The 18,204-nt window shown below is 38.0% G+C and overlaps 2 protein-coding genes across 2 annotated transcripts; one reads left to right on the top strand and one right to left on the bottom strand.

The window, feature by feature from the left end:
* Positions 1 to 3,204: 3,204 nt before the first annotated feature.
* On the top strand, positions 3,205 to 8,475 carry LOC101168519 (D(1)-like dopamine receptor). The gene has a single exon (XM_020700177.2). It carries the CDS (start codon positions 3,543 to 3,545, stop codon positions 5,019 to 5,021), a length of 1,479 nt encoding a protein of 492 aa, XP_020555836.1. The 5' UTR covers positions 3,205 to 3,542; the 3' UTR covers positions 5,022 to 8,475.
* A 92-nt stretch (positions 8,476 to 8,567) lies between these two features.
* LOC101167842 lies at positions 8,568 to 9,377 on the bottom strand. The gene is made up of 4 exons (XM_004084745.4): positions 9,267 to 9,377; positions 9,128 to 9,186; positions 8,682 to 9,059; positions 8,568 to 8,615 (listed from the first exon to the last, which is right to left on the bottom strand). The coding sequence occupies exons 1-3, from the start codon at positions 9,287 to 9,289 to the stop codon at positions 8,683 to 8,685; spliced, it is 459 nt and encodes a 152-aa protein (XP_004084793.1). The 5' UTR covers positions 9,290 to 9,377; the 3' UTR covers positions 8,568 to 8,615; position 8,682.
* Positions 9,378 to 18,204: the final 8,827 nt, after the last annotated feature.

The following is an 18,204-nucleotide window of genomic DNA, read 5'->3' as shown; positions in this document are numbered from 1 at the left end:
TGGCTTTATCCCATAGATGGCAGCACTAGTTATCCAATATGGCAGCACCCCTGTTAAATTCAAGAAGGGCCCAAGTCCAGAGACTTTAGTTTGCTAGTCCTCTGAAATTATAAAAGTGAGGTGCTTCATATTAGAGCATTTTAGCCACCACCCTACTGATCTGTAGGGTTGTGGTTTCTCCACTGGGGGGCAGAAGAGGCTGCTACACAGCAGCTGCTGGGAGCAGAAGACAAGAGTGAAGAGGATTTGAAGGCTCTGCTCATGCAGGGTGCCAGAGCTGCCAGCAGTGATCTCCATCAGCATCCTGACTGTCAGCAGAGGGAAAACTGTGGCCTTCAACTGGATGTCCAGAGTTCTGCTTCTCTGTGAAGGTCATGAGGTCATGTCCTTATCTGGCCACAGGTAATATGATGTTCTTCTGATGGGGAGGAATGGAAGGTGTGCAGACACAAGCCTCTTGGCTCCTGCAAACAGACTACAACGATTCATTTGTCACTTTTATCAGTTTTCTTCAAAGACTAAACTCAAAGTCTACATAAAAAAGTTGTCTCATACTTATAAAAGTGGATAAATATTTATTTTCTTGTTGGAGAAAGCTGCTCCTCTGTGGACACAGAGGTGAAGGCTGATGATGAAGCTGAGCTTGTCTCCTCTAACGTGGAAGTCGGTCTTCTGCCGCCATAACCTGTGCAAATGTAGAGCTGGTTGAGTGGAGGTGTTGACTATGCAGATGGTGCACTTCAGTGCAGGTCACCTCATCAACAAGCCTGGAAAACAGAGGAAAACTTTGGCCCCGCTAATCTTCATTCACAGATGACACTGGGGTGCAAGAAGCTCCCCTCTTTACTACTGAGAGCCAAAAACAATGTGATATCATTAGCTCAAGCTTTTGTGGATGAACAAGGAGGAGCAAAGAATAAGTAAAATTTCCCCATTGATTAACATCCCTATGCATGAGCTGCCTATTTATTTGGGAATAATGATATTTATATTTGTATGCAGAAATGTGACTTTAAAGACAGGGAGTGATATTTAGTGTGACCTTTCTAGCTTTCATTAAACTTAAAAGAAAGTTTCCGATCCTCTTTAACTTGTGATTGATCCAGAGGAGGAAGCAGTCATTGAACAGAAGAAGGAAAAGAAGACAATTGAAAGGCTGATTTGTAAAAAAACAAACAAACATAAAAAGCCAAGCTGACTGAGTGGGAACTGAAATAAACTGCTATCTGTTGACAATAACCTGGCAAAAATACTTGTGGGAGGTCAGATAACATTTTTTCATGTGTGTTGGGGACAAAGCTGCTTGGGGAGTGGTCAAAGAGAGGCCTTGCAAGGCGGAACCAAGATGGAGAGATCCTGTTTGCCAAACTAACAAAAATAAATGTATTTATTTATTTTATGGATGGATTTTCTGAGTGTGACATGATAGATACCTGTATTTTCTTTTACCCCAACAAACAATGCTTTTTTTTCCGGGTCATGTTAACCAACACTATAAAAAGCAAGTATCAACAAGTAAAGATGATTCCTTTCCGTAACATCTTTAGTTTTCTTGTTTTATTATTAATCCTTCTTTTTTGAAACTAGTAAGATAATTGTAGTTCTCATTAGTTTTTAACTTTTATAACGCTTTGTGCTCACGTGGTTATCACTATATAAAGTTAAATAGTATTGAATAAGAGTTCCCTGCGACAGACTGGCGACCTGTCCATGGTGCCCCCTGCCTTCGCCCACAAGTGACCGGGATAGGCTCCAGCAGCCCCGTGACCCTGAAAGGGAATAAACAGAAGAAGATGAATGAATGAATAAGAATTGCATTTAACTTGCTTAATTGGACATGAAATGCAGTATATGTAACTGGTCAAATGTGTTATGGGTATAAAACTTTGTGGAAAACACAGAGAAGTTTTCACTTTTTAAGAATGTGAAGCATCTTAAAAAATGATGATGTAACAGGTAATGCATTGAATTGTAAAAAAAAGAGGTGGTTAAAAAAAGATCCCCTTGTTTTTATATCTTTATTGTTTTGTAATACATTTTGTTTTTCCAAAGCAAACCGTTCCTCTACAGCTTAGAAGAACCCACAGAACTTTAGTCTACAATATTGTGGACTAACTTCATCCTTTGGTCGCCATAATCTTCTTCTGACTATTTGCAATACCAGAACTAGGCCAGCAGAGGGCTTCACAAAACCAGCTAATTCTGTTTTCTGATGTTTCCAATTTGACTTTTCAATACATTATAAACAATTTGGAAAATTTGAAAATTTAATTTCATTTGAAGAATGATTTGAATTCCAACACCCAGAAGTTTGAACTTTTGCTTTGATAAAATTATTTATTCTACAGTGTGGTATTTCCCCTATTAGTGGTGTTAAAAAAAATCTAGTATGGATTATTCACAATGGCTTCCTTTGAATGAGTTCTGCAGAACATGTGAAAATCAAACTTTAAGAGAAAACTTCCAACTTCTTGTCATTTTAGATTGCGTCCTCCTCCTTCCCTCTTTTTGGCCTTTATTATTTATTTATTCATTGTTTCTTTAGTTGGTTGCAATCATTCTACAAGTAACAAATATCTTATGCTTGCTTGGCACTCATTCAACGTTTTTTTTCTCCTGGCAAAAAACTGAAAATAAATAAATAAATAAAAAAAATAATGAATAACACAAGGTGAATAAAATACACAAAATTAAGATGCAGACATCAGGCACAGAAATTGGGCAAGTTATAAGCTTTCAGAATTAGCAAAAAAAATACTATAAACGGCAAAATACTATTGTCATTTAATGCTCGTTTAGCCCATTTAAAAAAAAAAAATTAAGTTCTTTTTATTTTAAGTCATGTTATTGTGGTTCCTCGATTTAGTTGTCCACTTTTTGCATATGTGAGGAAGTAAGATGAAAGTAGTAAAATAAAGATGTCTTCTTTGTATTTATTAAATGATATTTCTTCCGGTCCTTCACTGTGTTTGCACTGCGTAATTTTACAGTTTGCATTTGGCTTGTACTTTTCTACTCCTCTGTTCCTAATGTTTCTTTTTTGTGGGATACATTGTGAACGACCTTTATTTATTTGTTTATTTATTTTTTGCTGTTTTTAATTCTCCTTTTACGTTGATAATCCATATTTAAATGTTGATCTGCGTGAGGCTGATCCATTCGCTGAAGAACAAGAAGCGAGCGCAACAGCAGCTTCTCTTCTGAGCGCGTCACGCGGACGCGGAGCCTCAGAGCGCAGGCACAGGTTTTTCACCCAAGGCGTTCAGTTGGGATAAAAACTCACATCAGTTCATTTTCTTTTTGTTAATTTTTTCTTAATATATCCGGGCAAAGCCTTTTTTTAAACATGTATTTTTTGTATTGCGTTAAAGGGAGTCCGGAGCAAGGATCCAAAGACGCACCTGACCGGAACGAAGAATATATACGCATTTTCTTTGCGTAAAATGTTTTGTGTCAGCTTGGAAAAGGAGAGGACCCCTTACGTGCGGATATTAAAATCCTCACGTTTGTATTAGCCATCATTATATTTGTGGTGGAAAGCCATGGAAAACGACACCACGTGGAGTAATTTCTCAGAGGTCCTGTCGGAGCTGGACGGGACAAGCGGTGAGGAGGAGGAAAGCGGCGGTGGGAGACGCGGATTGCGCGTCCTCGTTGGCTGCATCCTTTTCCTCCTCATTGTGTCCACGCTGCTCGGGAACACACTCGTGTGTGCAGCTGTGATCAAGTTCCGCCACTTGCGCTCCAAAGTCACCAACTTTTTTGTGATCTCTCTGGCCGTGTCTGACCTGTTCGTGGCTGTCCTGGTGATGCCGTGGGAGGCCATCACTGAGGTGACCAACACCTGGTTGTTTGGACGCTTTTGTGATGTCTGGATCACCTTTGACATCATGTGTTCCACAGCTTCGATCCTCAACCTGTGTATCATCAGCGTGGACCGGTACTGGGCGATTGCAAGCCCCTTTAAGTATGAGCGAAAGATGACCCACCGGGTGGCTTTTGTCATGATTGGAGTTGCGTGGACATTGTCAATTCTTATCTCCTTTATCCCAGTGCAGCTGAACTGGCACCGTGCTGGAGAGGAGGATGTGATGGAGGATGTGGGAGCTCTAAAGGTAACCAGTGAGAAAAACCTCACAAATACCAGCAACTTCAATGCAACTCCCATCATTGGCATGAGCTGCGTGGCCAACCTGAATAAAACCTACGCCATCTCCTCCTCTCTCATCAGCTTCTACATCCCCGTGGTAATTATGATCGCCACATACACCCGGATCTACCGCATTGCTCAGACCCAAATCCGTCGGATTGCGTCTCTGGAGCGGGCTGCCGAGCAGGCACAAAACCAGGGTCACGGCATGAGCAGGAACCTGCAGCAGCAGCACCGGCCCAACGACGAAGCCTGCCTAAAGTCATCGTTTAAGAAGGAAACCAAAGTTCTGAAGACACTTTCAATCATCATGGGCGTGTTTGTGTTTTGCTGGCTGCCATTCTTTGTCCTGAATTGCACTGTCCCGTTCTGCGACCCACCGTGTGTCAGTGACACCACATTCACCGTGTTCGTCTGGTTTGGCTGGGCCAACTCCTCTCTCAATCCTGTCATCTACGCCTTCAACGCCGACTTCCGGAGAGCTTTTGCCACCATTCTGGGTTGCAACCGCATCTGTTCAAACAACACAGTGGAAGCTGTAAACTTCAGCAACGAGCTGGTTTCTTACCACCATGACACAACATTCCACAAGGAGGCGCTGGTCCCTGCTCAGCCACAGAAAGGCCCTCACACTCTCAGCGTTGGTTCTGACCCCTTGGGAGATATGGGAGCGCATTTCGATGAGGAATCAATCATCTCAAATGGCTCACCTAGCCATGATGGGCTGCTGCTGCTTCCTGCCGCTGTGCAGCTGGAGGACGACACTGATATTTCACTGGAAACAATCACACCAGTCACGTCAGCAGGGGGCCTGGAGAGTGAGGCTATAATACCAGGACAAGTCCCCCAAGATGGACTGGACAGAGAATAACTTAGCTGACCAATAGCAAGATCAGCTCTTAGTCTCTCGAGAATGAAAACTTTCTGAGGGGAAAAAAATCATGTGACGATTGTGTTTTTTATCTCATAAGGTTTAAATTGACATTACTGATTTTTTGCAGTGGTCTTGTAGGCTGTATTGTTGGGGATTTTCTTTTACTGTAGTAGAAACATTACAAGGTCAAACAGTGCTCCTGCAAGATTTTCCTGCTCTTCATAAAAGCAATGTGTAGAAGTTCTCTGATAGGCAGTTTTATTTAATTGCTATAAATACTGTAAAGTTGCAATGCAACAATATTTACTGTATTTAATGAATTGATAATTGAGTGAGAATAGGGCATATTAGCCTGCCAAGTTCATACAGTGAGCCAAAAAAGCATGTGACAGTTACAGATTCTGCAAATTAAAAATGTTGTCATCATCGGTACACTTCAACTGTAAGGGACAGAATGTTAAAAAGAATCAAGAAAATTACATTGAAAGTTTTTTTTAAAGATTTTATTGGTAAAATGATGCAGAAAATGCTGTTTTGCAAAGGCCTTAGTGACTGAACAGTATTGATAAAAGATTGAATGGGACCATATATGAAGAGATTTGGGGCAATTTCCTACTTCCATTAGTGAGTGTATCCAGGATGAAACTTGGCTGGATCTTCCAGCACGATAATGATCCCAAACTCATCCCCCTGCCAACAAAGGTGTGGCTTCCAAAAAAAGTCAATATTCTTGACTGGCCTAGCCAGTTTCTAGACCCCAGTCCAATTAAGAATCTGTGGAGGGAGTTGAAAGTCTATGTTGCCAGCAACAGCCCTAAATCATCATAAGTCTTAAGAAGATCTACACGGAAAAATGGGTGAAAATAGTGTTTGCAAACCTGGTACAGATGGCCGCTTTCCTGGTTGATTTTCAACATACACAGTATCTGGCAGTTTCAAATTTGTCTGACACACTTGAACCAGGTAATCAGCAATGATACTTGAAAAACATGGAGACACTTTGGCGATTGAGGGTTGGAGTTCTACACCCCTGAACAATAGGAAACATTTGACCTTTTATTGCAAAGTATTGAGAAGTTTTGTTAAAGACCAAACATTTTTTAATGCACCTTTACAAAAAAAATGTTGAAATATAATAAAAAAATTAGCTTATTTATTTATTTTTTACATTCTGTTTCTCACATATGAAGTATAATGAACATACAGACTTGTCAATTTTTTTAAAGAGGGATAACTTGCAGAATTGGTGACTGTCAAATACTTTTTGCCCCATTGTGTGCATTACTGTGAAAACATTTCTCATATTTGTTCTTGTGATTCTAGTTTCCTGGTTTGATTTCATGTGGTTGTCATTCAACAATTTTTATTATTGTAGTTTTGTCTTCTAACATTACTGAATGAATGCATGGGTTTTATAAATATTAGCTAGAAAAAAACCATTGCTCAACATTAACTATATAAATCATATAAATGTATACCATATAATATAAATTATATCATTTATAATTATATTACATGAAAAGACCCAGAAAGTATTTTAAACATGTTTATAAAAAAATCCTGTTAAATGAATTTTAAAACAGAATCCTATTTCTGAGGCAAGAAACAACTTAATCGCAAGAAAAGATTAGACTCATTTGTTAGATTAAATACTATAACACTGTTGTGTTTGTCATTCTTGTTTTCTTGATCTGATGTTTTTGGTTCATTCTACACTATCCTTTTGTGTTACTTTGATTTCCAGTCAGCTCTGGAGATGAAACGGAGTTGAGGCACCTAGTGACCACACGTGGACCACACCTCTGAACCTTACAGGTGTCCGCTACTGCAATCTCAGAGAGTGCATCATCACAGCAGTCTGGAAAAAGGGGTTGTTCAGGCTGCAGCTCTGGTACATTTGCGGGATATCTTGTTTTTATAATAAACTAAAGACAAAAAAGTTTCATGTGATCTGAAAGTTTGAATGATTTGAAAAACAGACAAAAGAACAGAGTTAAAAACACATCAAACTCTTGTACGGTGAAAGATGTGAAGTACACAGTGATGCAAGTTCTTAAAGCAGAAGTGAAATCAAGATACAGCAGTGACAACATTGCCCCCAAGCCAGACTTGTTTTCATTATTATTTTAGGCCGAGATGGTAAACAAATTAGAGCTCTGACAATCAACATCCAGGTTACTCATCCGCTTTAGTCTGTGAAACTCATTTTTCTTGTCTGCTTTTGTCTCAGAGTCAAAAAAGGAGGCTATCAGTACATTTCCCAGCTTTTAAATGATGTTTACTATTGAAGATCACAGAAAGAACAATGACATTAATGACCAACTAGAAAAAAATACTTGTAGATTTTGGAGCTTCATGTAATATTGTGACACAATGCATCTCTAAACTGTTGATATTACAAAGTCACATCAAACAGTACATTCTAAGAGACCACTCCATGTTAAATGTGATTTATCTGCCAACTTTTGAGCTGATGAAACATCAGAAACTGTAACCAATCCAAGAGGTTTATGGACCACACAGTGATAGGCAAACATTTTAAATAGGATGAGAGTTGTACATTTTCCCATTTGAACAGCAAAATGGCAGTTTTCACAACAGAGATGGAGCACAAAAACAGTTTTCAGGATTTAGGAAAACTCAGACTTCCAGCTGAACCTGCATGCAGATGTGGTCAGAACTCCTATGCAAACGAGGTAAAATCCTAGATCCACTGCTTTTGTCAGAGCTTTATTGCTATATGTTTGCCATTTCATATGCACCTTAAGTGCACAATTTGCCAGATATTTTGGGAGAAATCTGGCAACATTGACTACAATGTTTTTCAACTGCTGTGCTTCCACTGATCTAAAAAAAAAAAAAAAAAAAAAAAATGTATTTTCTCCAGGATATCAGCTCTATGTTCATCCAAACAGGCCTTGATAAAACCCTGAGTAATTGGGAAGAAAAAGATTGTACACTTTGAGTCTGACATAATGGCGGTACCTATTTAGCTGCAGCTTTAGCTCTTTTTCAGAAATTTAAAATAGCAATTTAGTTGAAAAATTACAGAAAACAGCTGCAACTCCCAGCTTTGTCACAATCACAAAAATGCTAGTGAGATTGGGACTGTACAATACAGACCGGGTTTCTCCTCCCACCCCCCCCAAATTTTTGGATGCTGGTGTGCCTTGGCTCAAAATAAAAATTAGCCACTTGACTACGCCAAGTGCTGTAATATCTAAGGGTCACTAAAGTTTCTGTATTTTCAAAGACTTAAGTCCAGGTTTGAAAGACATGGTCATCTTTTCTACACCAAGGTTGTAGAAGTCTCAGCACTGGCTAACCCTGGCCCTCAAGATATCCATCTCCTTAAGGTAACTTTGAGTTGAAGTATTTTCTCCAGTTAAGAGTTTGAGCCTAAATGGCACAGAAGGCATGGTACTGGAGGTTGTGACTGAACATATGGCAGCCCCATGTTTCCACTAATAAAGATCCTATGCTTTTTAACAGTTGGCAAGAAATCCACAGAGACCCATAGGTTAAGTAAAGAGACAACTCAACTTAAGTGCGACAAATTTATTACATCTACAATGATTGATGCCATAGTACCTGCAAAAGATGAAAATTAGTGGATAGAATATTTAAGTTCTTGTTTTCAGCAATAGTGAAAGTTACCTCAGTAGCCCTTCTGTCCTTTAGATCCAGTTTCTGAGGAGCCTTCTTGTTTTCCTCCATCTACATTAATGTGATCGAAGAAGTCTTCGGTGTACTTGGCATCAGAGTTGAAGTCCCGAGCTCTTTGGTAGCCACTGCTGGTCTTAACCACATGGGAAGAAGGGTACAGAGGGCGCTGCTCAACTGTGCCAAGAGGGACCTGGTCAGAGGTCCAGGCATCACGTGGGAAAGGACGGTTGGGCATGAAGCGCAAGATTTCAGCAACAAAGTGAGCAATGCTGGCAAGCTGCTGGTCAAAGAGATTCATGTCGGATCCAGAACCAGAATATCCAGAGCTAGCAGTTCCAAATCCAGAAAGTGAACCTGTTCCACTTTGACCTGAAGAAAAGTGGAAAGACTGTAGTTCACTTTAAAAAAAAAAAAAAAAAAAAAAAAAATCTACTTACCCTGTTTTACTGGAATACAAGCTCCAAGGCTGAAGAGAAGAAAGACAATCCAGGAGGACCTGTTTAGATAGAAAACATGAGTAAACAAAGGAATAAAAGCACAAAGTATTACCAGTAAGAAGTTAACAAGATGACTTACTTCATAACACATAGAGCCATCATGACTACTTCTGCACCAAACAGCACAAAGAACCAGAGAACAGATCAGCAGCTGCTGTTTGATAAAACTTCCACACAATTTGATCTTATAAATGCTCAGTGGTTCTGTTAATGTCACTTTGGATTCCACCTGATCCCATTAGTCTAATTCATGTCACCTGCTGTCCAGCAGCCCCGTGGCTCATGCTGTGTTCTCCTCAGTTTAGAACCTTAGATACTTTTTAACAACACATTTTGAAGACACCCTGACGACTGATGCCATTGACTGGTTTGCCGTTTCATTGGAAATTATTGGATTCAACTGTTTTTCTTAAAGTTTTTCTTCAGCCTGGGAACATTTCAACAGTGTTAGACTGAAATGCGTTAGTTCTGCACATCCTATGATCATTACAGGGACAGGGGGAAACTATGCTTACGTTGTTAAGTGTAAATCCGATGCAATGTTAATACATTTCATGTAAAAAAAAAAAAAAAAAAAAAGCGACTTTGTGACAAATCATGCTTCATACAAAGTTTTGTTCATAAAAGTGTTTTGATTGAGAACAAGTACATTTTCATATTTTCTTTGCTTTATTGTTGTAGGGAAAGACTGATCTTAAAATTATGACATGTACTGCACACACATTTTTGTCCTGTGGTTCTTCTACTGGATTCTTTTCCTTCTGACCAACTCAGCTGAAGCCTTGGGGGGGATCTGGTGTGTAGGTGTGTGCATCTGTGATTTAGAGCATTTGTGTGTGGCCTTTGACCTTTTTTTGTGTTCAAATGCTTTTATAATTCACGGATCAAGAATGACCCACAAAACTAATAGTGTACAGCCCACGTGTAAAAAATGAACAAAGACAAAGTGTGTCTTTTTCTAATGATGGAGTCAGTTTAGGGAAATTTATAACATTTCAAATTGAAAAAAGGAGAGGTTACGTTATTTTTTCTATGACTAAACATGGTGGTGGGTCACTTTTTAGCCGCAAGACAAGTCAAGGGTAAAGAAGAAAATATGCAGTAAATCAATGCAATTTTCTTGCGTAGTTCATTAGAATCATTGCGCAAGTTGTGTTATCTGTGTGCTTTACGGTATAATGATCTATCCTCCACCATGCTGCCATGGTAACATGCTTTAAGAAAAAAGAACTGCAGAAACCCTGGATTCAAATAATCATCTATTTATAAAAGGTAAGTTTTACTTTTTTTTTTTGCTTTCAAATGCTTGACTATAAATGAAAATATAAAAGTGTAAGATAAGTTAGCATCAATGTGCAAATAAAAAAAATAAAAACAATCCCATTTAATTTTGTGATAATGACAAATATTTGCTTTTGTCTTTAATAGTTCTTAACTATCTACACTTAAAGACTGTTAAAAAAAAGGCTAAATGTGTTTTTTGTAAAGTATTCCTCAACACAAAATTACCCAATTGGTCATTGTTTTCCTCAAAACTGTCATAATTTAGTTAAACACACAGCCAAATATGTTCACCATATGTTTACATGAGTTTAAACCACAGATGAATAAATAAACTCATTTCAGCAAAACTCATTCCTTCGACAATTATTTCCATTATTAGCTGTTTAAACACTGTTCACAGCTCCAGCTCAATGGGTTTTCAATGTCAGACAGCACTTTGCCATCTTCTTTTTTTCTCCTCCAGCTTCAACCTCTGCAGTGGCGGTCTGCGTCACTGCAACACACACACAGGAGGTCGTAGTGTAGTGTCATAATCACAGACGGTAATCACAACAGAGGAGGCGACGGCAGAACCCTGATTGCAGCCTCCTCTCAACGACTGTTCAGAAGTAGAAAGTGGACGCCTCTGGTTGCGATGAAGGACTCAGAGGGTCATCACCTGTTCATCTCGCATGAACACACATACGCAATTTACAGAGATGAGGATACAAGAAAATGACCATGCAGACACTCCATCTGGCTTTCAGTCCGGAGCAAAAACGTTGCAGTCAAGAAACAGAGAAAACCACAGTGATAAAAACCAGATGCAGCTTTAAAGCAAAGCACTGTAAAAGATGTCAATGTCTGGATTCACTATATCAAAACAAAAGGATGTTTTGTTCTTTGTTTAACAAAATTACAAAATCACATCTGATGATAATTTTTGGCATCAGAGAACTACCGCTGAACAATGTAATAATTAGCAGAGTTTAAAAAAGCTGTCAAACATGCTAAATTGATACATTTAGGCAATATAAACATGAGCACTGTCTTAGTGTGTGAATAAACAACCATGCCCAAATAATTGTGACTTAAAATGTACTGTTCCAACAACTTGAAAACATATCTCCTTACAGGTCAAACTGAGCTGGTTTGAGGAAAATCCTGCCCATTGTGTAACCAAGTTTAAGACAGTGTTTTGATCTGATCACTTTGAACTTCATAGATCATTTAAGATCATCCTTGGCAACATCATCAATGTTGCACTTTAGAATTTACTGCATTTGCCTCACACAATCACATGAATATTCTGATCTCCAGACAAAAAAAAAATACTGTCATAATGCCAGCTTCTTTTCACTTATAACCTCTTTCCTGCAACATCAGTTTGTGAAAAACCAAGTAACCCTTGTAGTTTGGAGATGGCTCTATCGGAATGAATGCATTGTGTCCTCTCTCAGTTTACCACATCCTGTTCAGTAACAACCACAGTGGAATATCGGTAACTATTCCTTTAATCCATAAATTATGAAGCTCATTTTCAGAGTGCAGAGTATGTTGCTCTTTCTGATTTAACCCTTATATAGGGGTTAATAGGAGTGCTTTAATTAAAAATTTAAAAAATAGCTCATTACAGCTGTTGTACAAATTCAAATCCCCAAAATATTCAACATCCAAAAAAGGCAAAGGAAAAATGCTCAATCTTGAAAGTGAAGCTATAAAATAATTAAAGAAATGTAATTGTGTTAAAGCCAAGATCTTAAAATAATGAAAACATAATAAAAATAACCAAACACGCATGCAAACAAAATTTAAAATGATGCGTGAACATTTCACAATAGAGCTAATTCGTTCAATTGGCAGACAGGATCCTTGTGCATTGGGGAGTAAACCACAGTTAAACGAAACAAAAGAATGTATTTTAAGACAGTAGGTGTCCAATCTGGCTTGGTAAGTTTGCAGAACTTTGATAAATCAAGCAACAAACCAAAAGCAGTGTAGTCATTTTTTTTTTTTGTTTTTTTTTTGCTGCCACCTTAGCTTACACAACCTGTTAACATCACACTGTGTAAATTGAATTGATCTAACAATATCCCTATTCCTCGTGGTGTGTATCAGTTTATGTGGGCTTCTTCTTGGGAGCCATGGTTCAGAGGAAGAGGGTTTATGCACTTATCTGAAGATCAAATATTCAGACATTGAACCTCCAGGTGGCCTTGTTAGAGGCTAACATGGCAGCTCCACAGTCATCACTGTGTGAATGTGACTTTAGAGCTCTACGGGCTTTTGAAAAACTAGAAGAGCTCTACGTACATGAACACTGTTTGTGTTTTGACAGTAAATATTCAAATATATTTGGTTATGAAGTATCATTCCACAAGTACATGTCTAAAATGTAATTAAATGTAACACTTATATGATGTCCATATTTGAGTATTGTAAGACTAAAGGTAATTAGCAGTTGTATAAATGTATGCAGCAAGTAAAACCTGAATTCCGAACAAAATTGTTTTATAAAAAATGAAAGCCGAAGAAAACAACATATTTTTTTCTCTGATATAGACGATGAAGGGTTAGTATTCTTCCATTTTCCAGGTATCAATGTGCCAAATGTTAATGATGTTTCAGGCCTGATATGAAATAACTTAAATAGTTTCTGGATGGTCTTAAAATTGAATTTTTTAAATATTTTTTTCAGCCAGTTGTAGCCCCTGAGCCCATTATACAATACTATACTGCAGAAGATGTCCATTTATAAATTAACTAATTGTTTTGAAAAAAAATGGGTAATTTTCCTATTTTATCATAGAATATTTAAACCTATTCTTGATCGTAAATTGAAAAGATTTCTTTTTTCCTTCTCAAATTTGAATTGTAAAAATAAAACATATTGTTCTACCATTTTTAATATTGCTTACGAACTAACTTTAAACTAAGTGACTGTTTACATTTTGCCACTAGGAGGTATCAGAGTTCCAACTAAGGTGTTTCAACTGATCAGGGTTGGGGTTGGCGTCACCATAATGGAGAAAATCAATGCTGCACACATGAACACAAAAAAGCCCCACTTGTATGCAATATGTGGAAATCTAAATGAGCTGATAGTTATTTTGAAACTTTGATATTCATTCCCAAAGAACACATTTGAGTTTCTTTCAGTTTCATATAAAAGAATTGTTAAAAATACTAATTATTTGTACAGATTTAAATTGTATTTTGTACAGTTTCTAAAGGAGTGGAAGTACGACATGACTACCCCCTCCAAAGCTGTAAAACCTATTAATATAAGGTTGCTACTACTCATCTGCTTTTGACAAATCCATTTTCAGGTCAAGTTGCATAGTTTGAAGATCTTTAATGAGCAAAAACAAAGTAACATGTTTGTTCCTGATCGGTCCAGACTTGGTGGAACGAAACGTTTTCTATAGTTGACTTGTTTTCTGGAGAATCCTCTTTTTTTTTTTTCTTTTTTTTTTTTTTGCCGGGCAGATTTTTTGGCAGCGACCACGGGAGAAAGAGTTTGACACTCCACCAAGCCATGAGCTGAATGAGAAGGAGCTGGGCACTGACGGCAGTGTCAGTGGGGGGTTAAGCCGTGACCCAGATTTCCTGCTGGAGCCTTTGTCCTAAAGGAGAGTGAAGATTCCTCTTATTCATCTCATCCAGCACTTAGGTGCTTTTGAAGGCAACGATGGAGGTTCTTGATTTTTTTGTCTCATATTTTTTACAATGTGTTATAAAACCTTGTTTGTGGTTTTTGAAACAAGTCAGTGGATAAAAAAATGAAAAACAAAAGTTGTGCAAAAAAGGAACAAATAAATAAACAATATAATAATAATTTTAAAATATGTCACTTTTTACCTATAGCCCTAAGAGAAAATTTTACCGCTCAAGAGAATGAGGAAGAAATCATTTTTTCTTTGTACTGTTTTAGCTGGGCTTTTTCAAAGCAGTGTTTTTGAAGGTGCACTGTTTTACAAAAAATACAAAATGTCAAGATGATTAAATAACATGGCTAACATTACAATAACAACTCTATGGACATAGAAAGGGGATGTAGCTCAGTGGCATAGCATATGCTTCGCATGTATGGGGACCTGGGTTCACACCCCGGCATCTCCAGACTGCTTTGTTGGATCAAGTCCTGGTGTGTTTTCCCCAAGCATGTATGGGTTTTCTCTTCCCACTGTCCAGCAACATGCTTCATGTTAACCCTTGTGCTATCTTAGATTACCTCACCCTTCCATTGATGTGTTCTCCCTACCATAACAAAGGTGGATAAAGGTGGAAAGATTTCATGTAATCCATGGACACCAGCGAGGTTCACAAATCATTAAAGAAAAAAGGTTTAGAGCACTGTCTAGGGGGTCTAGATGACCCAACGTTAAAGTGCGTAGGAGAGCACAAGGGTTACTTGGTTACTCCAGATTGTGCGCAAGTGTGTGTGATTGTGGCCACCTGTCCAGGGTGTGTACCCTGCCCCTATCCATGAGTGACCAGGCTAGGCTCTGGTGACCCCAAACGGAGGTTTGACAGGATAGATGAAAAAATACAGTGGAAAAACGATGAACACCAGACAAGCCAACCCAAGTAATAGTGCGTTGGTATTGTAGATAGAGATACAGTGAACTGTTGTGGTATTTTTTAATTTTTGCAAATCATAATGGCTACATGCAATAATTGAATATTTCTTATTTCATAACAGGAACACTTTCTGAAATAGGGTGCAATCACTTTACTAGATCAACTAGAATTGAACGTATTATAATCGTTTAAGTCAACACACAGAAAAAGTGTAAAAAGTTCACATACTCACTGACGATGTTTATTGTACAAGAGGAAAGTAATTTGTGGCCCAGAGGAGGACACAGTCTATGTGGTTAGTGTGCTCGTCCCAAGTCTAGGTAAGAGCAGGAAGGCCGTCCGATCCATATCGATCATCTGAATCTCAAACAAACTTGCACAAATGGATCAGTTGTGGCCTCCAATGCTATTGACTGTTGACCATTGACTGGATGTTGGTGGAAATTTGACTACTGTTGCTCAAAGAAGGAGAGAAGGAAGGCTTTAATTCTCACGTAGGAACTTTGAAAAAACAGACTTTGACAGGAAAATCTAGAATGTTGGCCAACATGATGGAAAGAATAAAAATTTATAACCTGTGTGTTCAAGAGACCAGATGTAAAAGAAGCAAAGCTTGTAGATTAAGAGCTGGTTGAAGCTGTTTTATCATGGCACGAACAGAAAGATGAGCAGATTTTGTTAAAATGCTCTATAGGTGAAGGGTGTCAGAATGGGTGACGAGTCTGAAGATGTGAACAAATGTATATTTTAATATGTGAAGATTTTTTTTTTTTTTGACGAGAACAGTTGAAGATGAAGTACAGTGGTTATGCCTCCCAGGTAAAAACTGAGCTGGAAGAGGAGGAGGAGGACTAGTTCTGAAGAGAGATGGATGAGGAGATTACGGGCACCCCTATGGTGGTGATTATAGGAAACTTTAACAGACATGTGGGTTACAAGGACATAGGGAAAACAAAGGTGAAGTGGCAGTAACGAGGGAGTTTGGTCTTTGGCAAAAAAAGTGTTACGGGGAGAGGAAGAGTGAGTACCCAGGCGCAGAGAGGAGAGGAGGCAGGAGGATGCAGGGAATGGGGGTTTAATAACAAAAACTACAAAAAAAACAAAATCCACTGCTTAGCAGGCTAGAAACTCGAAACTTGAAAATACACAACGCTCGAAACCAGGGAACAGCACAATATGGACCAGCACAGGAGGAAGGGAAAGACAAGACTTAAATACATACAAGGGAACAAGACACAGGTGGAAACACTCAGGACTGATGGGGAAAGGTAAAACTTGAGACAACAACAAAACAGGAAATGCTACAAAATAAAACAGGAAGTAACTCAAACAGGCCCGAACATAAAACAACTAGAACATAAAGGCAAGGAACCTAAAACCGTGACAAAAAGAGGATATCATCTATCATCTATCCATCATTCATCAAATATGTCTTGCTGTATTGGGTGTATTCTTTCGAACCACAAACAAGAGGATTGTGGCTGCTGTTTAGAAAGTGCATGTTTTCTTCTCATGTAAATACTAAATAAAGAAATTCCAGAGGCAAATATTATTGAGACAAATCACCTATCCAGCATTGAAGCCTCTGGATGAGCAAAGAATTAATATGGAGCCACCAATGAAACAGACAGTAATTAAAACTTTTTATGTTCCTCTTTTTTTTATTTGTGTGGATTTCACTCTCAGTGTGGATCTCTCCTGGTCTCCTTTTTCTTTAGGCCTCAGTTTCTATGCCCTGGGGCAGCTAGGGTTAAGAGCCTTCACCACTGCCTGCACCCCATCATTGATTCTACCCTCCTCCCCGCAAGGGTGTTGTTTTCCATTATCAGTGCAGGGCACCCACCTTTGCACTTGAGTAACAGAGAACACTGTGCAACCATGTTGAAGAGCTGCAGACAGTCTCATTTATTCTAGCATTACCCTAGTGAACATATTCCACTCTCCATTGGATTGATTTAACATGCACGAACCATAGCACACACCTAATCCCAATTTCAAAGCTCCTCATCGAACCAGTCATTCATTGCATAATCATTGTTAGTTAATTACTCACAAATCCAGAAATAAAAATAATTTATTGATCCCGCTGTGGGGAAATTTAACTGATTATAAAGCTACAAGCAGTGAGGGACCCAGAAATGAGGGGAAAAAACTCCATGTGCAAATATTTAATAATGATGTGCAAAAAATGTGTGCAAATAGAAAGAAAAAAAAGCATTCAATCTTTTTTTGGGATCCCAGTAATTTTGGCCCACAGTGATTTGGTCTAAACTATGTACTTAGGTTGCAGATTTTAAAAAGGTTCCAGTTGATTCTGGACTTTTACGTAAACCTAAAAAGCTCAACTCAGCTTGTTTTAGGGCAGAAGGCTTTTTGTCCTGTGAGGCGTCATGCTGACCAAAAGTTATTTTTTATTTGTTTTGTTTATTTATTTAATTATTTAATGAGATGATAGCAGATAAATAAAAATTGACCCACATGTAAGGATGGCTAGATACTACTACAGATAAAAGCAAATGTAATTTACCTTCAACCTTCAGTCTGTTATCTAAGTGCCGCAAAAACTGTTTTGATTAAAATAGTCTAATTTTTTAAATGAAATGCTTTTGTAAGAAATCATAGCCACAGTTCTCACGCTTTTCCTAATGTTCATAATATAACTATTGTTGACATCACCTTTATCTCACTTGCAAACATTTTAAGACATGAAGTTTCATTTGTTATTACTCACAATTTGGTCATGGATAATTTCAATGCATATGTCTGAAGCAGGAACCCTTCAAAAAGAGGTAGCCTAAAGGAAAGGAACACTAATCCTAAGAAGGAACTCCTAAGAAAGTTTTGAAGTTATCTGTCCATGCAGCAACTTTTAATCAGCAAGAAATCTTATAATAACATATGAACATCTAGACAGGAGTTTGACACAGAATTCAAAAAGGGAAAAATTATCTAAAAATGTTACTCTCAGATAGAATTATTTCAGTTGCTAGTTCTAAGCAACTGGTTTGTATTTTTTGAGCTTTTATTGTAGTTTGTTTTGATGGCAGTGACAAAAAAATAATGTAATAAATAGAAATGACTCATAATAGAACAACATGTGAACACAAAAGAAAAATCTAAAAATAACACTCATTCTTAGAACATAAATCTATATTTTGTTTAAAAAATAA

Source organism: Oryzias latipes, chromosome 15 (genome assembly GCF_002234675.1).
Source record: "Oryzias latipes chromosome 15, ASM223467v1".
Taxonomy (NCBI): Eukaryota; Metazoa; Chordata; class Actinopteri; order Beloniformes; family Adrianichthyidae; genus Oryzias; species Oryzias latipes.
Note: the sequence above shows the minus strand (reverse complement) of the source record. Positions and strands in the feature narration are given on the sequence as shown.